At 37.8% G+C, this 22610-nt stretch overlaps 1 protein-coding gene across 1 annotated transcript in view; it reads right to left on the bottom strand.

Moving 5' to 3' along the window:
• Nucleotides 1-22610, bottom strand: part of LOC147323344 (protocadherin-15-like) — a 233088-nt gene that overhangs the window by 110566 nt on the left and 99912 nt on the right. Inside the window, exons 14-19 of the mRNA XM_086303646.1 lie at nucleotides 20343-20492; nucleotides 20059-20150; nucleotides 19449-19550; nucleotides 10520-10652; nucleotides 10242-10321; nucleotides 5986-6079 (exon numbers count right to left, since the gene is read on the bottom strand). Of these exons, the coding sequence (XP_086159772.1) occupies nucleotides 5986-6079; nucleotides 10242-10321; nucleotides 10520-10652; nucleotides 19449-19550; nucleotides 20059-20150; nucleotides 20343-20492 (651 nt within the window). The remainder of the gene's footprint in view (nucleotides 1-5985; nucleotides 6080-10241; nucleotides 10322-10519; nucleotides 10653-19448; nucleotides 19551-20058; nucleotides 20151-20342; nucleotides 20493-22610) is intronic.

The following is a 22610-nucleotide window of genomic DNA, read 5'->3' as shown; positions in this document are numbered from 1 at the left end:
TTGGCATCGGTGAGCAACTGTCAATATGTGACATATTGAAATCGCGTTTGAATTTTCGGTTGTTTTTTGCTTTCACTTTGCAATCGCGCGAATTGTGTATAGAGAGCGACAGCACTGATTGGTGAGTGATGATAATTTGTGCACCAATTCCTCTGACATCGTCTTATCAGTCGTTAGCTTACTACGCAAACATGACGAGTGAAATCTCCCGCAGCAAGCTTAAACATGTGAGAGGTTGATCGCGCAGAGAATTGCTGAGCGTATGTGAGTGCAATTCTCAGGATATATATTTTAGTTCTGCTGAGCCAAATAAGACAGGTCAGGGTGAAGAAGTGACAGCCAAAGAAAAGCTTACCACAAAACGGAAAAGTTATGACAAATCAGACTATAAGGCAAAAAGAAAGTGCAGCTTTATGGTTTCATGGACAAAAGAATTTCTGTGGCTGCGATATGACGAGGGTTAGGGTTAAATTTAAAAACTGTACTTTTGAGTTAAAATATATATTTAGAATTTTAATAAATGACAAATTAAAAAGGCATGAACATTTTTTGTATCGAAAAAATATCGAACCGTGACACCAAAGTATCGAACCGAACGGAACCGTGAATTTTGTGTATCGTTGCACCCCTACTGATTAGATGTCACCAATTTCTTAATTTGACTTTCATGAGTGGAAGAAAGAGAGTCATCCAATATTTGACTTTTAAAGAATGGAATTGGGAGGAAGAAGGGCTCACCAGTTTATATCAGTGGGATTAGAAGAACAGAGGCAGTATGTGTGGGCCTGTGTGTGGGGAGAGTGACAATCTCAGGTGACAACGGCCTATTGAGGCTGACAGGGAACATTGGTGATGCAAGTGATCTAAGGTTAAAGACTCACACCTGACAAAACTGTTTATCTGCATGGCAGTGTATGTAAAGCAGAGAGAGCTATGACACAATGAAAGGCGGTCTGTGAGCAACACTGTCAAACACACATACGGACACAAAAGAAAGGGATGGAGTAAGGTTCATTTCGCCTTGGCAGCTCTGAGAACATCGCTTTTAAATACCCGCGCACCTCAGAGTTTATTATTTCACAGACACGGTGGCCATCTGCCATATTTTAGCAATCACCCCACCGGAGAACGCTGCATTTTTAAGGGTTTAGCTATATTATTTTTAGTGGTCCGCCAATGCAATGTCACAGCTGATAACTGACAACACTGCAGTTCTTCGGAATTGCTAAAACACTAAATCACATTCTCCGAGCCAAATGCTCAGTGTGTTGAACCCAGTTATTGAATCAGTCACTCAGCAGAACCTGACTTACACACAATCTGCAGATCTTATTTGTTCCACTTTCAAAATCTTAAACACGCTCGGCGCCTAAGAACATTTTTTTTTGCTGTGTGATGTGCTCGTAATGAACGATGGCAACCAGGCAGAAGTTAAACACAATTAAGCAAAGTTGTTCACACTTGCTGCTAATGATGCAATGAAACCAACATAAGACAGCAGGGTGTACAAGCTGAATACTTGAATTCTCACTAACAATCAAGAGTGCAAGGAAGATGGTGAGAAGAACGAGATCAAGAACTGTTTATTTATCTGAAATTGGAGAAACTGTGGTAGATTAGTGTTCCTGTTTAATGACCAATGAAAGCAGGACGAAGAGTGCAGACTTTAAGCAGGTTTATTTTATGGCGCCAGTAATCAGAAGACTCAGGGCACAGAACAGGTAACTCCCAGCACGACGCTCTCGGTGTTGAAACAGTCCTTCAAAACAACAGCATGAAGTACAGAAGGATGGAGGTGTGAAGGAATCAACAGGGTCAGCATTTCATTTATTGACTGTGTCCTCCAGCACAACAGGATACGCACATGAAGTGAGTATACAGAGAACCCTTAGAGGAAGGATTAAAGATCAGATCAAAGGCTGTCTTCTGGCCCGACCCACAACAAAGACCTGATGCTGACTTGCTGCTGACTTTGATTTTGCAGAAGATACATTTAGTGCATAGTAATGTGCCTTTGCATTCTGAATAGAAAAGCGCTAAATCCCCCACACATTTACAGCAATACTACTTGCCTGTAATAATCAGATGAAAAAGCATTTGCTGCATTATAAACAAAGCTTTGCTGGAGCTACTGTATATGCCTCTGACCTTGTGTTTCCCATGTTTTAATCCAGTGTGTAATGAAAGGTCAAAAGTAGTTTTAGTTTTGGCTACGTGTACAATGTGAAAACACTGATTTTGAGTACAGATATAAAAGTACTTTGAGGAGACTGTTAGATATTGCAGGTAACACATAGATTGATGACTATTTTTATAAGACACAGGAAAGCTTATTGTAATGCTGTCCTCTAGTATGCTGAAAAAATATCAATAAATCAGCTACAATTCACGCATACAGTGCATACATCTGTGTAAATAATCATTCTGTACATTCGATAATTTTTAATCCTACAACTGTTTACAACTTGCATAGTTCCCATTTCTGTATAGCTGTATATCTCAGATTTCTGTAAAGTTATTTATTTCATATTCTGTATAGTTTTTCATATTTATATCCTGTTCATAGCCTGTTCCTTGAATGTTTTATTCAGACTCCTTTTTTAAATCCGCCATCGCTGTTGTTCTAGTTTTTGGTTTTTGTTGCATTTTCTTACTCTATTTTTACATATAAGTAAAACTTGACTGAATGTAGATTGAAAAGGAGTACTGAGTCTTCAATAAATCTGTCTTAGCAACTGAAGAGATTAATGTTGCACATGTATAGGAAAGATTTGCAGAATGTTGCAAGTACAGGCAGACTTATTTTTTTAGCAAGTACAAGTCCATGCTACAGTCTGTAATTTACGTCTGCTGTTAGGTGATTGCAAGGCAACATAAATGCATTATAATATGTCACACATTATTTAGGTTTTTTGGATGTAAACTATGTTGTTGTCATGAAAATAAAATAATATGACACTTTTATAAGGTTTTCTAGGTACATACAGTAAATGCTACAAATGGGTCATTTTAGCACATTAGTAGGCGGTTGCTAGGCAACGTGATGACATTATAATGTGCAATAAAGGTAAGAATCTTCCGGAGCCTGAGATGTACTTGTGTGTACTACAGATCATATAGGATGCATTTTCACACAGACAGTATGACACCTCGCAAATATTTTACTTGCCCCAAAGTTACATCTGCGCGGAAAAGAAGACGAGATGGTGGATGTGAGAAGAATGAGCACGTTGTTAGTTTCTCGTCTTTTCTAGGGATTTAAAAGTCTGACCTTGTCTGTTCCATACACATAATAATTAAGTCTTCACATTCATTAACGTAGCAGCGCTAATCCAGACAGGATTTATTTACTAATGCAATGACACAGTCCAACGCGGGCCATTTGCTGACAGTTTCTATGGCATCCCACAATGCACACCGTCCTTACAGTAAAGCTGGTTTACTGCACCAACTTGTAGGGTCCTCATTCTGTGGCAGTATGATGGATTCACTGGCCAAATAGCCAATTAGGCACTTTGTAGCCTGACACTCTCACAACAGGACATTTAATAATATAGGACACAAACGTGTGCGTGTGTATGTGCGCCCATATGAAGACAACCCAAGGCCTTCCAGGTGATTCTGATTAATGGGCCTGTATAAGGCAACTACACTCCAATCTCCTCTTCTCCCTTTTCCCCATTTCTTTCTTTCCTTGTCTTCCTTTCAGTTTCTCCCTGTAGCTGATATCATTCCCCTCTTGTATACCCTCTCTTTCTCTCTCCATTCACAATCCTATACTCTTTTACTCTCACTCAAAACATAATGGAGTGTCAAGCAGACAAATGTCCAAACTACTTTTATCCATTTTCTGACTTCTGGACCCTTGGGATACAAAGATAATACACTAATTGCCAAGGTCCAGAGAGCAATAGACTAACTACATGGTTGCATGAGCAAGAGTCTGTGTAATATCACTTTAGCACAAATCCACCGTTAGGGCAGCACCAGCACAATGAGTACCTCTCACTCCCACTTGCCGTTTCCCTCCATATTCCATAATAAAAAAGGTCACAGCATTATAATCAGCATTTTCTCCACAGTGGGATCTTAAACTTTACCTTTTGTTTTAATTGATGTGTGTGTGTGTGTACCTGTTTAAACATCTTTGTGAGGACCAAAACCTGGCATGCCACTATACTTTTGAGGACTTGTCGGGACCAAATGCCAGTCCTCATGAATCTGAGGGCATTTTGAGGCTCAAAATGTGGTTTTAGGCTTAGGGATACAGTTAGGTTATGGTTATGGTTAAAGTAAGGGGCTAAGGAAAGCATTTTATCAATTCAATATCAGGTTTCCTTAATAAGACGTAGAACGGCAAGACCATCATGCAGATGGTGCAGCTTTCATTTAAAATCATTTTACACAATACCTCCACAGAAACAATGACAGTGTTGCTGAATTGTGTACATGAAAAATGCTGTAAATAGTTAACAAATAAGAAAACAAAGACAAGAAGAAACTGCAAGGTTAATGCCAGGCTTCTGTCTCACGTCTGCACAGCTAAACGTTCGTGGTGTGAAGAAAGTCAGATTATCGGGAACAAAACACACCTTCTATCTATCATCAGAAAAGTATGTGAGGGGGTTTTAGTGAAGCGTTTGAGGTCAATGCAAATGTCAAAAAGAATTCATCTTCTCTCAGCTTGATCATAAAGTCTGACAGTGAAAGAAGGATGTTAAGCGGTAAGGTTTCTAGCACCCAAACATCACCAGTATGTGCAACTAATTGCCTGTGTTGATTAACTTACATTTAACCTCCTGAGACCCTAACTCTTCCACAGCATGCATTTTTAATTTCTCTTTGATATTTGAGCATATTGGGACCCGATGAATGTAAAAACAAAGAATTACCAGATTATTTTTTTACCTAATTTTTGTTTCTAAGAAAAATGAGGGCGACATATGAGGATATTCATTTTAAATTGTGATAGAACAGTAGCAGTATGTTGTTGTTGTTTTTTACCAGGCTATATGTATACAGTGCTTCTGCTGTAAAGACAGGTCAAAAAAAGCATAAATTATGATTCAGTAAAAACGACCTACTTTCTATGAAAAGTGTCGTGCGGAAGGTTCGCAATGCATTAAAATTTCAATCACCATACTTGAACTTGCAACATAGCAGTTCAAATTGAATCCCTCATGCTTCAGGCCTCCTGAGTGTGAAACCAAACTGATGGATAATCTTAAAAGTTGTCAGACAAAGCAAACAAAACCTGCTAGAAGAGGAACTTAACAGCAAACAGTTAGCATTCTGTTGCCCTCTTTGGGTTCAAGCATATTTTAAGTTGGACTCTGTGTGCTCTTTGCATTCTGTTATGCATTTCAAATACTCACCATCATTGTAAATTGGCTTTCAGTAAGAAAGAAATGAAATGATATTACTGGGACTGTGTGCTTAGAAGGGCTTTTGGATGCCAATGTAACCGAAAAGCACAAAAGCGTTCCACCAACACCAAAACATCAAGTTCTTTGGATGGTGTTACTGAAGAGTATCAGTGTGAAAAAACATAGGCAGCGTGTGGACACACCATCGTAGTGTTTGAATCATACTAACAATGTGGTTTAACACACTTGGTATTTATAAAAAGCTATCGGCAGCCAGCTAAAACACATTATTCTGCCTTTCCTGGCATATAGGCCATTTTATTCTATTAACATTTTTTGAGCCTGCAGGCTCAATAAATGTAGACATTCATTTCTTTACAGTCAGTTGCTATAAATAGATTTTAGCTTTTTGTTATTATTACTGTGACTAAATGACAGGTAATTAAAACAATTCTAATAGCCCTCTTTCTCAGATAACACCACATCTGTTGTTTGTGGAGCTTCATTGTGAAGGATGGAGAATTCTCTCCTGGAGCTCCTCACTTCTCCTCTGGGGGTTTTGAGACAACTCGAGTAAAACAACAAGTAAATATCCATATGACACAGAAGAGTTTCTTACTCCTTCTGGGTGTCCGTCTGAGGCTGTCACCACCAGGGTGTAATAATCCAGAGTCTCCCTGTCCAGAGGTTTGTCCAGAACCAAATAGCCTGAACTGGAGAGAGAACAAAACACACAGAGTTCGTGTTAACCCTTCAGGCAAAAGGATAGGAAAAATAAAAAGATGATGAAAGACTGTGCAAACCATGGTGAAACTGCATACTGTAGTTTAGTAAAAAAAAAAAAAAAAAGAGTTAAAAAAAAAGTTTAAATTCAAAAAGTCTTGATTGACTTTTTACTTTAACCCTAGTGATATATATACATGTAACTGCATTAAAACTTTAACTCCCACAAGTGTATTTTTTCTGTGAATATGGGTATTTAAGTAATGCAGAGTGTGCCTCCTACTCACTTAACTGGTCAAGGGTGATGACTTGACCTGTTTTGTTATCATGAATTAACACAAAACTAGAACGGTGAAAGACCAGCATCTTGAATTTTTATGTCTGAGTAAAAATGATCAGATCATCTGTTTCTGTGCAACTTGTCTGAATATTCTGATCACTCAAAACCAGGAAAATGTTTGATTTTAGCCTTGGTTTACTTTTTTTTAATTTTCCAGTAACGATTTAGATAATGACTGAAGTGTTTTTAATTTGAACCTCTTAAATGTGTTAGAAACCATCTGAACTGTCGTGTGTATCAGGATGTGTGCATGTGCTGATGCACGGGAAAAGTTGTGTGTCTGTGTGCGCAGAAGAGTTGCCCACAGAGAAAAAGATGTAGAGCTTTTTTTCTAATAAAAAGCAGTCCATGTTTAAATGTGTAGGTTCGCTCACACACAGTCTAGTTTTTTCATATGAACAACGCATTTTCTTCAGAAATCTCCAGTGTACATAAATTCCATAAAGACCTCGCATACACTTCAAACCTAAAGCCTAGATATGTTTTAAAATTTATTATTATTATCAGTAGTATCAGTAATAGTATTATTAAAAGTAAAAATAGGACGGCAACCTCCTTGCAACCAACTATTTGCCAGACTTTGAGCAACCCTCGATCTCTGGTTTAATGTGATTTTCTGTGTAGACAGCAACAGATTTGCAGTTTTCACCATTTTATCACAGTGAATCACTGCACCAAAGATGCTCTGAATATTGCAACTGCCAGCAAATGCTCTCAGATCTGGTCCCTGTCTTTGAAGCAACTATTTCAAAATGCATGGTTTCCAATCACTGTTTTCCTTGTGTACCTGCATTAGTTGGTGATTGTAAATTGGCCATAGGTTTGATGTCCAGGGTATACCCTGCCTCTTGAGGTAGGGCAAAAAGGCTCCAATCCCCAGTGAAAATGGATGGACAAATCCTAAAATATATATGTAGGAGTGCCTATATCCATCCACAGCTAAAGCACAGAGTGAAAATCAGACTTGTTCTTGATGATTCAGATTTACAAATGAGGCTTTATAAATCAGACAAAATGAACGCGTATGCACATTTCTGCTATACAGAGGGGTTTTTTCTTCATCTGGCTCCTGTTTGGTTATCCTCGTAAAGTGCACTTAAGCTGCACTCCTAAAACCACACAAAACAAATGAAAAGTTAAAAAAAAAATCACTCCCTCCCACGCCACCATATGTTATATGTTATATTATACTTGCACAGTGGAAAAAGAACAACTGGACGCTTCCTCCCATGGAGCCATAATAATGAAAACAGAGCGGAGACACTGAAATATCTGGCATTCATTGGAACATTTTACCATGTCAGAAACAACCCACCAAATATCCCCAGAATGCAGAAATGAAGTCTTTGCTTAATTTTAATTTGTACTGTGAAAATCTTCTAAGCAATCAGCTCCTTTCCTCACACTTATTTTGTGATTTTAATTCCTCATGTCTCTCTTCCTGGTGATTTCTAATACTAACATTTTGCTCTTCATTTTCCCCTCCATGCCCTCTTCTCTTATCTTCTTTTCCAACCACTCATTCTCACCCACCCCCCCCCCAATCTGTATAATTCTGCACCAGCTGGGGTTGTTCTTTCACAATACAACCCTCCAGAAATTTAGACAGGATCTTACCCCCAGCTTCAGAAATGCATTTTTAATGAGAAATAAATGAATTAATACAACAAAAGCCATCAGAGTCTGCGTGTCTTTGAATGTGGTGAATGTGTGCTTGTGTGAGTGTATGTGTGTGTCTTTGCAAGAGCCGTGGTGACGTCCAAGACCTGCATGACCAATTTTTATAAGGAAGCATATTCCCTCATTACATTACTGATTACGAGCAAATTGATTCGTATACAGTTTTATGAATTTGGGTTAATCGGAATACAGACCCACCCACTCCATGACATGTTGGTCAGTCACAGGAGCTCGTTCAGTGAGAGACTGAGATTACCGAAAAGCACCACTGAACGACACAGGAAATCATTCCTGCCTGTGGCCATCTCCCTGTACAACGCATCCACTTAACACACTGTTTGCTGCTACAACTACACATGTTTCTTTTCCAACTATTTATTTATGAGTGACTTATGTATGTATGTATGTATATATATGTATATATTGTACTATTCTTAGTTAGTGTATTGTCTGTCTTGTCTTAATGTTGGTTTAAAATGGAGCACTGTAACAAAAAATAATTTCCCCCAGGGATCAATAAAGTATTCTGATTCTGATTCTGATTCTGAGACAAATTCTCAGAGATAGAGATTAGAGTTATATTTAATTAATTTTTTGTTTTAATTCAAAGTTTGCATTAATTAATGTGAAAGTTATAAGCATCAAGGAATATTCCATGAGGCACGGAGTTTAAATAATCTGTTTGTACATGCATTATGTTTTTATATTGGCTGTGTACACTGTGATCTGATGGAATTGACACACAGCCAAGGCCTTTCTGTTCTGGGAATTTAATGCCTCATTTTCACATTTAGGGCAAAGGGGCAAAAAAGAAAAATAAAATATGTCAGAGTAGTGTGAGGAGGGGAAAAGCTTCTTTTAATTTCAAAAAGTCAAGTCAGTTTATATATCGTTAGCTTCATAGCATAAGTGCCTAAGTCATTGACTTAGTCAAATGACTTAGGCAATTATGCTATGAAGCTAACGATATGTAGAGCATTTGTGGTGCAGATGTTCAGATGTTGAGTAACGTGGTTTAAAGAAACGCTTGGAGCTGAGTTAGAGTTTTGTGAGTGGATCATATTGCCAGCTGTTGATTAGCTTACAAGCATTTCACTTTTAAAAGAAGTTACAAGGGAAACAATACATTTTTACTGTGGTACTGTAAATCTGCACTGCTGCTGATTATCTAGACACACCTGTTCAACAAAGGCTTCTGCTTGAGTATCAAAACACCACATGGACAAGCCACAACTGCAGTGTACAGAAATAGAACAGGTAGTATGTGGTTACCTGTCCCAGAAAAACTCTTAAAATGAACAAATATACATTTTATATGAATACATTGGTAGAAATTTGGACTGCATTTGAATATTGGGGCCATGTTTCCCCTCTAATGGATATTATGATTACAGCCTTGATTCACATTTATTTTCTTTGTTTACTTAACTTAAAGTCTTGATGTAAAGAAATAGGTCAAGAAAATCTCGATGATGTGGGTTTTGTATTTACTTCTACGTTACATTCAAAATGTCAAACAAGGTGTGTTAGAAATGTGACCACTAACCATGTTATGTTGACTAGTCAGTAATACTGGTTGTGTGACATTCATAAGATCAAGTGACCCAATCACAGAGGCCGAGAGGCTGGTCTGTGACCATCTGGCAACCACTTTTCACTAGGGAAAATGTGCATTTTCCAACCAGTTAGAAACATTTTCTTGAGATTGCAATGTTACACTTTTTCAAGTTGTACTGCTATTGGTCTCTGAGTTAGTGTTTGTAAAAAAAACAAGAATAACTATATGTAATGTACTAGCAACCAAATCCATTGCGAGAACAACTGCTAAAGGTTAAGGGAACAGACGTTTGACCCTAGGAACCAGTTCTTGTATCAAATCTAGTCAAACAGTGACCATGTGCACGACATCTCCTGAGAAACCTCAATAGTGTGTCTATCGATACAGCTATCATGCACCTACATGCAATACTGACAGCACACTTTGTCACATAATATGACATTTTTGAACATTTATTTTATAATATGCATTCAAATGTTGTCAAAATTAACTTCAGTCAAAGCTAGAACTTTTATTTCTAAATAGAGAGTAAAGACCTGAACCCATGCTGAACTGGAATTGTGGGCCTACTTACTTTTGTTGTAGTGCAAAATGTCCCTGGATGTCTCCGCTTTGGATTTTGTAGGTTATGGGGTCCCTCTCCCGATCCACTGCCTTAAAAGTAAACAAAGACCGGCACAAACATAAACATATATGCTTTCTCATTTTAGGTACCGGTATGTAATATACATCAGTCAGTTCTAGTACTTTGGAAAGCACTAATGCACCATGGCATCTGAATGTAAATTAAACACTATCCTAAAAACCCAATAAGTACTGTGACTGTGTAATAGTTGGTATGACAGCATGTACCTGCAGATTAAGAAGTGTAGCCCCAGTCCTCATAGCTTCACTGATCTCCAAGTTGTATTGTTGCCGCGGAAAACGAGGAGGGCTCTGGTTGTTTGGTGGCAAAACTTCAATGTAGACCGTAGTAATGGATGACCTAAAGGGAGAAAGAGAAAAAGAGAGGGTGAAAAGGCAAAGAAAAGAAAGGGGGTTAGGCGACTAAGACAGACAGCGAGTGTGAAGAGAAGCATCCTATAACGGGAAAAGAAATAGCAGAGGAATGTTAGGAGGGAAAGCTAGAGGATACTAAGGGGAAAGCAGTGTCAGGGAAGGTGAATGGCCCATTATTTAAGTTAAGAGTGGCTGGCCAGTGTTTGTTTCTTTGCACTTCATGCCGAGTTTGATCAATAAGAGCATGAAGTCAACAGTGTAAGTGACAAAGAAACTGGATAGTACTTTAATACAAGGTCTCTAATGCAGTGTTTGAGGTTTCTATTGCGACTTGTTCAAACCCGAGTGAATGTTTCAATGATTCATTTATAAAGAACATGGGTGATGTTACATTAGGAGAAAAGACTTCTTTAATTATAATAAAAGTATTTCTACACTATGCACGCACGCACGCACGCACGCACACACACACACACACACACACAGAGTTACACAGTGTTCACTGTAGAGGCTGTTTTGTACAATTCTTTATTGTGCCCTTTATTATCAAGTATTATAAAGTATAATATGCTGTGCAGAAGTTTGTCCTTCAGGTATTTTAACCTCTCCTTTAGCTTTAGTCTGCAAGGCTTTCAATGCATATAAACTACTAGCAAATTTACAAAGGCCAAAAAGTGAGTTCTTCTATCCAACAGTTGCAGAATGCATGACTTGTAGGCTTTTGCTCTGGTACTTATTTGTCTCAGTATGTAATACAATAGCATATTGCCTAATTGCTAGTTTGGCACACCTTCAAACAAATCATGAGTAGCTGCTTCAGTTAAATCCAAATATAGCCAGCTGCCTAACATGCTGCTGTTTTTTCCTAACTAGTGCTGCTATGGCTAACGCTAATTCTGAAATGTGCTATGAGAAAAGTACACCAGGTGTTCTTCAACAGAGACCAAGTAGCAACGTCCCCCAAGCAACAGATGGATTCATGTATACTTGGTGCTAGCATCAGTTTAGTGTGGCTAACATTGGCATTTGTTTATTTCTTTCTCCCTGTAGCATGATGTTATAAAAGAAGCAGCCTATTAGGACTAATGTAAATCAGCTATTACATGCATGTTGGCTATAGCTACATGAAAATTTTTATTTCTGGCAGTGCTGATAGACACAACTTCCAGGGTAGAATGCAGAAATGCCTAAAAACCAGCTTTCCACCTGAAGGCTACCAAATGGTGATAGCTATGGTTGTCCTGCAGAAGTCTATCTTCCTGTCTTGACCTCTTTAAACATTTTCCAGTTGATTTTATGGGCTGAGTTACTCATTTTTGTTCATACTGAATAAAAAGATTTACTCTGTTTTGTAAATCTTGTAAAATGTCACAAAATCACAAGTCATTAGTTAATGAGACTCATTCTTCTTGGTCACATCTGTTTCTTTGGCAACTTAGAAGGCAACGGTTGAAATGCTAAACTGGAGGTGTTTTAAAATGAGACTTCAGAAACTAATAGGTGATGTCACAGTAGCTAAAACCATGTATTGACCAGCTGCTTTCTAGCATGCTTGGATCTGATTGGTGACCAGCTCGTCCACTTCACAGTCTGTTTCATGCATGCAAAACATGCAAACAGCAACATAGGCAAAGACACAGACTTTACCTATGAAGACACAGAGTTCACCAAAGTAAACCATGTCTGTAAAAGCACTTAAATTTAGCTAAACATGGGTATTTTAATGAAGCTACCAAAGGGAAAGTGGCTATAGCTAAAGTGTATGCAGAACTCACTTTAACCAACCACAAGCCAAATACAGCAAAGATAAGGTGGGTGTGCAGCAATTTTTACTTAATTATTTGGAGCTCTTTCCACCACCAAACCACTTAATTTTCAGTTTGAGAGAAAATCCTGTAATTTTTCTCAGTTTGAAGAAAATGATAATGTTTGATAATTTTTGCATGAAAATACCACTATTCCACTGAAAGTAATAATAATAATAATAATAATTTTAAGTTTGTTTATTCATGCCGTCAGTTAATGCTCTTAGAAAGAAAACCAAAATAGGTGAAAATTTATATCAGCAAAAACTCGGAATTCAAAACCAGGCACGAAAATTGCAGTCTTTGCATCCCTAATGTAAACCAATTCAATTAAACCTAACTAAACTTCAACTAACCCTGCATTAAAAGACATAAAACTATAATATAAGAATCTATATCATTCTACATACCAAAAAAAGCAGATGGAAATGAATTCAATTAAGCCACACATTCAGTAAACAGTATTAAATAAACTAAATGTGGAAATGTGATTAAAATGGATGATGAAATTATAATGCCTGAATAATGTTTTTAAAAGCAAAAATAGAAAAATTTCCCAGAAACAAGTCTAAGAAATGAAAAATGGTGATAAAATGAAGATTTAAGGTCTGACAGCTTTATTTTGTAAAATGTAGTCACACTTTTTTTTTTGCTTAATCAGCATAACACTTATTCCAAATGAACATGTCACTGTAATGACCTAAAATTGACTGCTTATTTATGGCATTATTAACAGCCTGTTGTATTCTTTTGGTATTTCAGTACTCACTGGGATGTGCTACACGATTATAGATAATTTAGTTGATTTTGCAGTGATTCTTAACATATTCAGATCCACAAGAGCTTAGGGAGACTATAGTAATGACTGCAGTGCAGGGACAAAATTCCTTTCTTCTTATATATTACCCATCACCCATAAAATAACAATGTGAGATGTACTTTACTGTTTTATTTGTATCGTTTTTTCATGGTTTCATTAGAAATTAGTTTACTGTATGTCCAGATTTGCTGAAGACGAATGTAAAGTAGTAGGTGGTTTAAACACTTGCAAGAAGCACGATAATGTTTAAACAAGGTGTTATAAGTTTTAGTACATCGACAGCCATCTAATGCAAATAATCAAAGCATCTTATTGCAAACACAGGTCCCAAAACTCATTATATAAAATCACCACGGCTTTTTGAAGTCCATTTAAGAATGGATAGTTTTCATCTGCACTGCGTGAGCTAGCACTGACCAAACCATCAGTGCATCAGTAAGCTTTGCGCATTTTATTTTATTAGAATTAATTTCTTATTAGTGTTGTGGCCCACAGCGGCAGACGGAAGATTGTTTGGATTAAATTGCAAAAACAAGTGCCACCACTCTCATAAATTACAGTCTTAAATACTAACCCTACATTAACAGGTTTGAAAAGCTTTATTATACCCATTTCCTGCTTTTAACATCAAGCTCGACCGATCATGAATTTAAGAGAAAAAGAAACTGCAGGGATTTAGCTTGTGTTTCTACTTGGTGAGAGTGCTGAGTTTCAGCAAGGGGAGAAGCGAGAGATTAACTCCACTCAAACTGGATCATCGATTGAAAACGCCAAAGAAACCCGGGTCTAAACAATAGCCCACAAAATCTGTTTACACTCACAACTATAAATAAATAAAGAACTACATGAAGGCTGGAAAATGTAAGCCACCAGAGAGACTGAGAGCCAGCATTTTATTAGCACAATTCAGGCATTATTGATGAAAACCGATTGACTGCAGATGATTCAGACATGGTTTATACTGTAACTGAGACTTATTTCGCCTTCAAGTTTGACATCCTAGAATTCGGTCACAGATATGGTTGTATATGAATGCTTCTCCTTGCAGGCACACAAACACAAAACCACAATCTGTTCTTTTAATCACCTACCTTATGTTCTTTGACACAAATTAAAAGAGAAGGCAGATGCTTAATCTCGAGAACAATGGTCGGCACACAAATTTATAAGCAACTGACCTCGCTTCAGCTTCGAGTCACCATTCAGATCGATGGGAAACACAAATAACCTGTTTAGACTTTTAAAGTTTGGTTGTCCAACAAATCATTATTCAATTAAGTGTCAAGCTATATATTTAATGTTTTTGGCATTAAATGGCAGTTCTAAGCAAAAACCCATGGACTCCTGTTTAACATTTAGGCTACCCTCAACACATTTGTTCACAAGTATGATCAAATTAGCATCAGGTTCCTGTAGACAATGTAGAATGGACTGACTACTTGTTATTTTCAATGCAAGCCAGCAATACAAACCACAAACCTCTCCCTAACCCTTTCCACTGCTCAATGAGAATGTGTGGCACATGAAATGTAATTAAGACTCAAAGTTTTCCAAAGCTTCAATACCCAATGCATTCATGTTTGCACCTATACAGTACCATGATGATGAATTTCAGATCATCAAACTAATTTCAATATTAGAAAAAGACAACCCGAGTAAATACAAAATGTCGTTTTTAAATCATTTTATTTATAAATAGTGACAAATTATGGAAACCTACCTGACCCTTTGTAAAAAAGTAACCCCAAGCTGATAAACAGCTGATAAACAAAGTCATTGACATCTATCATTCTAGAAGGGGATAACCCAAAGGCGTGCCATTATCTACAAACGGAGAAAACTTGGAACAGTGATGAACCTACCTTAAAAATTCCCTCAAATCACATTAACAACCCACTCAGGAGGTCACAAAAGACCCCAGAATGATATCTACAGAACAAACAGGCTGCTTTGCAGATTCAGGCCCTGGATAACTTGTAATTGATGGAATTGTGAATTCTGCTCTCAAAAATTGAAAGTTTTTGGAGTGCCCTAGTCAATGCCCAGACTTAAATCAGATTGAGATGCTGACCTTAAACAGGCCTTTCATGAAAATCATCCAATGTGGTTGAATTAAAATATTTCGGCAAAGAAGACTGGGCTACAATTCCTGTGATCCAGTGATGCGAGAGACTCATTAGCAGTTATTGCATATGGCTTGATTGTAGTTCCAGTTATTAGGTTAGGCAGGTTTGGATAATCTTTTTTTTTTAATTAATAAAGTGCATTTCATATTTTCTCTGGTTATCTTTGTCTAACATGAAAATTGTTTGATGATCTGAAACTGACGATCTTCTTGGTGTATGTCCTAGTATAGTATTAATCTTGACATAAACAGGTAAACTCCAGGGCTGGAAAACCTTGAAGCAGAAGTGTCAAAAACTCTTGTTTCTTAAAGCTGTCTTCAAACGTCTCCATAGAAAAGTTAAGAGCATTAAAAAACATTGCAGCCTGGTAGATATAGTCTTGACCTCCCTTTTCATGCTAACTGCATGGGGCTGAATTTTTAAATGCTTACCTGACTGAATTGCTAAAAGCTTTGACTCTTTGACTAAAAGGCAATTAATACTGGTGGTTATAGTTGTTGGCTTTTTTCACCTCAGCTAATTAAAATTACTGAACTGGACCTTTTGATTGTGTATATGGCGTTGGTGCCTTTTGATGCGAATTAATTTATCAGCTAAATGTAAAAAAACCGCATACACATCACATTCAAAGGTCTCTGCTTCAGTTTCAGTGAGTGAATTTTTAGTATTCTTTTTTTCATCTTACTTAGCACTAATTAGCAAATATTGATGTCTGGGTGATGCACATATACAGTCAATGCACCTTGTTAACTAAGCTTGCTAGCTGTAGTTGATAAGTCACATCACTTGTGCTCCCTTTCATAATTCACTACATGACACGTAAGGTACAGTAAAAATGATCTCTTTTTTGCAAATTCACTTTTTATCTAACATCTTCATCTGTGTTATCTTCTCTCTCTCTTGTGGTGATTTATTTCATTATTAAAAGTTCCAGACGCCTAACGCGATACTTTAAAAAATGCTCTCTTTTGTTTTTGTTAGCTGCCATCATAATGAGGACACAGCTCATTCTGAGTCCAGATTTATAGTTTTAACAAATCTGTAGCACAGAGAGATATTGATTTGTCAGGTTACATTTTCAGCTGAGATAAACGGGGGTCTGGGGAAATTTGGGGACAATCTCCATGCCAATCACTGGAACCACCTCAATCTGCAGAAGTTCACATTCTATATTGATTTGGCAGCTTCATGGCTAGAAGGATAAAAAAGGATTCTAGTTTTGGAATGACTGAGAAATATTGCTCCAGAAAAGCAATGTGGCATGCAAGCCATACATTATTCTTGCTCTACACATTAGATACTATCAGTCTTGCTGAATTAATGTATTAGAGTTGGTAGGTTGATTCAGAGTAAATGTGAGGGCAGTAAGCAGGTCAGAAAATGCAAAAAACTTTAATGCTTTATAAAGTACCTGAACTTTGGAAGCTTGAGATGAAAGGCATTGCACGTTTTATTTTTTACATTATTTACATTTACATTAGCTTCCCAAAATGCAATCAGAAATGTAACTACTGTTTGACGTTAATAGTAAAACACAAAGCACAAGGGCACAACAGTGTCTGATATCCAGAGGTAACCCATATGGTCTGGATATTTCTGATGTTTCTGTCTGGTAAATTTAACATTGTGAAAGTGTTATGGCAGTAACCTCTATGATTTATTGTCTAAGTAAAAATTAAGTTACTTCATCCAATCAGCGCAATTTCTCCAATGCATAGCAACCAAAATCACAAAACGGCCAACTGCAATTTAGGAAATGTATTCTTAAATAATTTCTTTACGCTAAAACCAAGCAAAGGTTGCGTTACAATTATGTAACATGTCTGTGACAGGTCAGGCTAATAAGACGCGAGCTAAAGTTAATTTCTTGCTTCCAACTGTTTTGGAAGTCTTTCTTCAGAGTTTATTAGATACTGTACCTTCAGTATGAGACAAAATGAGAGAACTGTGTGTATTTAAACATGTGGCACAATACATTTTTTGCCATTTATATGAAATTTATCAATTGATCTGTCTGAGATGCAGGTTTCCCATAGTCACAGTTGAAATCTTCAGTTAAAAATTCGCAAGCTAAAGTTTAATATTTGCATTTGAGTGTTCATTTCCCAAACTACATGTACAATATTACCTCTAATCAAAATGTCAACTATCAAAATACATTATTTATTTATTAATGAAGCTCTTACCTTATACATCATAAGTGAGCTGAGCTGCACTGTATTCTCAAATCTTGCACAAGCACCAGCACATACGTTTGCATACATAATAGTGCATGAGCACAGTGCGTTATTCTGTCAGAGCTGTGGGAATATCTGAATGAAATTTAGGTGCAGATACTTTATTTGGAGTGACACTACACTACTGATGCTGCACACTGCTGATACACAGACCTTACCATATGCAAAAACGTTCATTTTACACCTTCCAGCATTTTAACCACGTCTCAGGGGAGCTGATTGAATACAGGTGCATTTTTGTCAGGTTTCTAAAGAGAGCAGAAGTCTCCACCTGTGCCCACTGACAGTTCAAATTAAATGTCCAAGTATTCAATCACATCCTCAAATGTATTTTATAATCAGAAATTCAGATATATCTCCCACTGACCTGCTCATCTTACATCAATTTAAAAAGACTGACTTCCTGTTATAGCAGCCTGCCTAACAAGTGATAATCACCTGGGTATTGCCCTGTTCTTTTTCCTCAAGCGGTGTGTAAAGGAAAAAAAAAAAAGAGTCTTGATTAAATGTTTCCCCATGTTTGCACCCAAGTGTTGCTTTTGTTCTGTGCTTCTCATTTGTAAAGCAGGGACTCGGCTTGTTTGTCCTTTCTACAAGGACACACAGTGTTAATTTGTCCTTTTGCTGCGCTATTCCCAAGTGCAGAATACAAAGAACAACACCCATTGAGTATCAGAAAGCTGTGTGGTGATGTAGATCAGCGAGTATGACTTTTGTTTTCATTGATGCCAATTACTCTGATGCTTTTGTGCAGTCTTCTTTATGGTGTTCCTCTATCTGATGATATACAACAAGACAAGAAAACAAACAAAAAAACAAAACTAAGTGGAACACAAAAAGAAGGATGACGTACATCAAAAAGTCTAAGCGTAACTGTTATACACAAAAGCTCATGGCTTGCTCCCAGTGAGTCTCTTTTGTTTCTTGCGTCAAGTTGCAGCATGGAGCGGCACAAAACACTCAAAAAAATCAAACTCTCCGAGAGTGCAGCTGCTACATCAATGTGTGTTCCAGTGGGTGAGTGGTTCAATGGTTGGATTTGCTTCTGTTCTCAAATATTGTACGGTAACTGCTTGAAACTAAAATTTCACATCTCTGCCAGACTATAGCTACGCAAATCAATACTTACAAAGAGTTTAAAATGTATTAGGAGCAGCTGCCTTTTCCATTTAATAAAGCTGGTTGGAGAACGGCAGGGAATTGTGATTTGCTTAAAGTTATGGTCCTTACTGATTCAATTAATGATGTAGAGATGCAGAGCAGGAAACAGGATAGAAGAAAATATTTAAAAAGCCATGTTCCCAAGTCTGTCCGTACCCCTCGAAGGCAACAGACCATAGTGCACTACATTTGCTTTCTACCTCTCTCTGTGGTATTTCAGATGCCACGTATGTCAGTATTTGTTAAAATCGTTCCTTTTTGGAGTCAGAGACAGTATAATTTTCTCTCTGCTCTCAAGAAGAGGGTGTCTTGAGGCACCCTTTTATTCTGCATTGTTTCTTCCCCCCCCTCACACTCACACTATCCATTTTCTTGTTTCAGACTCCTTTTCAGCTCTATTCCGATTTAAAACTATAATTTAAGATATATATATTTCTAAGAATGAAAACAACTTGTCTGAAAATGGCGAACAGAAAGAGTGACAGGAGACGGGTAACAAAGTGGGAAGCGACAGACAGAGATGTGCCGTGTCTGACGATGAGTGTGGACGCTCCGGAAATCTGATGACCTTTTGAGTTTCATCACCAGACAGAAAGAAAATACCCGGCGAATCACAAAGTGAGAAACCCCTACCTTCGGTGGGGTTCAGGCCCGTTGTCCATGGCTTCTACGGTCAACGCATAGCTCTGCCCAACACTTAGCTGCACGCCTGGTGCCACAGTGATGATCCCACTGCTGTGGAAATAGTTACATTTATCTGATTATAAATACTTATCACACTTTCATAGTGGATTTTCTAACTTTACCTGAGCTATTCAAGAAAATCACCAACATAACTTCCATTATGCTATTATTTCTAACATGCATAGTTTGCAAAAGCCTGACAATTTAACTACTACATTTATTTGTATTCTCGATCCAATGTCTAAAGCACTTATACCAAGCAACATCTTAAGCAGGAGTTCTATCCACTGCAATGCTGTGTTGGTTTGCTGGCAACCTTAAGGCCACAATAAATCCCAAGTGACTCATTGTCATTGTTAGGCCTATACAATTTTTTATTTCCGCATAGATTGGTGCGGGCGAGCGGTTTCACCTTTTTAGAGCCTTTATGTTTAGCTGAGCGATTAATGGTTACTGCTAGAGATTTCACTCTTCAAAATTGCAACAAAATAGCAAAGAAGCATATTCCCTCAATGCTAAAAAGTAAATAAAACAAAAACAATGCCACTCATCAATTTACCTGTTGCCTATGACAAAGTGTCCTTGGTGACCAGCCAAAATCCGATACGTGATGAGACCGTTTTGACCTGCATCGGAGTCAAATGCTGACAGCTAGGAAAAGACGCATACACACACACACACACACACACACACACACACACACACACACACACACACACACACAAATGTGATTCATGTCCAAACACTCACAACATGCTCCAAGAAAAGCTTTAACGAATCATGCTGCTAAAGCTGCCACAGACTAGATGTGTTATTAACCTGTATGCGTTCGACAGTGTGTACCTGTAACACGGCTTCTCCAGGCATCATGTCGATAAACAGGTTCACATTATAGGAAACGTTAGGAAAGGTTGGAGTGTTGTCATTAGCATCCAACACTGTTATGGCCACGGTAACTGCAGTGCTCTCCTGGACACCGTCTGATGCTACAAGCTGAGACAAAGGCAGAAAAAGAAACAGTTAACAAAGCAAAGAGCCAAAGTGTTCCTTCTTTTAAAAAAAAACACAGTCTTGATTTTGAGAGGCCTGCTGATGAGAAGGCGGGTGGACTATGCACTGAATCTGTGCTTGACATCTTGAGTTTCCTTAACTTTGTATTTCTCTTAAAAAAAATTAAGGTGTAGGATTCTTTTGATAACAAGAATAATAATAACGTTATTTTTAAATGACGTTACTTCATTAGTTTTATCTTGAAATACTGAGTTGGACCCCCTTTTTTGTCTTAAGTACAATTCATTGCACAGAATCACCAAGGTGTTGGAAATATTAAGCATAGACTTTGGTCATTGAGGTGATAGCATCACACGGTTGCTCCAGATCTTTGGGTTCCACCACAACCCAAAGGTGCTCTATTGCATTGAAAACGGGTGACTGTGGAGGGCACAGTGAACTCATTATCATGTTCAAGAAACCAGTTTGAAATCATCTGAGCTTTGTGACACAGAATATACGTTAAAAAATCGGTACACCGTGGTCATAGAGGGATGGACGTGATCAGCAACGAAACGCAGGTGTTTAAACTACGCTCAGTTGGTGCTATTGGGTCCAAAATTCTGCTGGGGAAAAATATATATCTCCCACACTACTACACCACCCCCACCAGCGTGAACCGTTGATACAAGGCAGGATGGATCCATGCTGTTTATGCCATATACCCTAAGCCAAGTTGGATGAGTTGTAGCCTCAGTTTCCCTAAGTGTCCCTAACTGAAAGGAGTGACACCTGGAGTGGTCTTCTTCTGCTGTAGACACTGTGCTTCAAAATTTAGCATTCAACAGAAGTTTGCAAAATACTCAATTTTCATTTCTATTCTATTCCATTCGGATGCTGTCTGATTAGAAATATGCATTAACAAGCAAAGAGATGTACCCAATAAAGAGAGTGTAGTTACAAGATGCTTCACAGTATTTACCAAAAGAAGGGACATTAAAGAATTACAAAATCTGTGTACAGAAAGGAAAATAATGGAAACTGTGGAAACTCTTTAATCAGTGCTGGCTGTCTCTAATTTAACCTACACGCAAGAGTACTCCCGGTAACTATCGCCATTTATAATGCATACATTTATTTAAAAATGCATATAAATAAGAAATAGCATTAACAGTGAGAGTTATGCTTAGTCAACCTCGTATAAAGAAGACTGAAAGGATACTGTACAATAAAGGTGAAGCTGGCTGGCTTTTGCTTACTATCAAGTGAGCAGTAATGTTTTTCTGAAAGCAAACTGCTGAGCTCCTCTAAGTAGAGCCTGTTCTTTATTATTGTGTTTTGCACCCTGCCACTTTAAAACATCAGTTTTTGTGGCTTCATAGGTACAAACACGAAAAAAGCTCAACTCGACATGAGAGAAATGTCGAAAACTGATTGTCGTTCAAGTCTTAGGAGCTCGATTAACTTAGATAAAATTAATCACGTTAAGTATGTTGTTTGTTTTTAAATCAACTTTAATGTCACAAGCATGTTTTTAGTCTCCCCTGTCCTTTAGTTCATGCTCTGAGATGTTCAAAGCATTCAAAAGTCAATTAAAGCGCTTCACATCCATGACAAATTTTGTTTATGACCGTGCCTGGTTTCATCTTTTTTTCCCCCAATGTCCCTCCACTCGCCCATAAATGAGTCAGTAGCAGAAAAATTCAAGCGAAAATGTGCATTTCAGCCATGTTTTAGAAATCATTCAAAGCGAATATCGGCAGGAAAGAAGTTTCTTCGCTGATACCAATCTTCTCCACAAGCTCATCTGCCAAGAAGCTGATTCACTCCTTCAAATGAAAATCACCCACCATTTCTCATATCTCTCTCTGCCTTGAGTTTAATTTCTCCTCCAAGGCTTCATGATGATTACTGTACACCTCTGCCTTTAAATCAATACACCAGGCCTTCTGCTTTTTCCATCTTTATCTCCCAAATTGCTGAATACACACTCAAGGACACATAGAGCCGCATACAGTCCCACACGTGCACACACACACACACAAACACACACTGCCAGAGTTACCAGCCTGAGCTTGTCAGATAACAGCTGCTGTGTGAAGTAACAATGCAGTACATCAT

The sequence above is a fragment of the Aulonocara sp. 'chitande type north' Nkhata Bay genome, linkage group LG8 (assembly GCF_057382095.1).
Source record: "Aulonocara sp. 'chitande type north' Nkhata Bay isolate Kocher_YH1m ecotype deep benthic linkage group LG8, A_spYH_male_GT1.1, whole genome shotgun sequence".
In the NCBI taxonomy this organism is placed as follows: Eukaryota; Metazoa; Chordata; class Actinopteri; order Cichliformes; family Cichlidae; genus Aulonocara; species Aulonocara sp. 'chitande type north' Nkhata Bay.
This window is presented reverse-complemented; position numbering and strand designations above follow the sequence as displayed.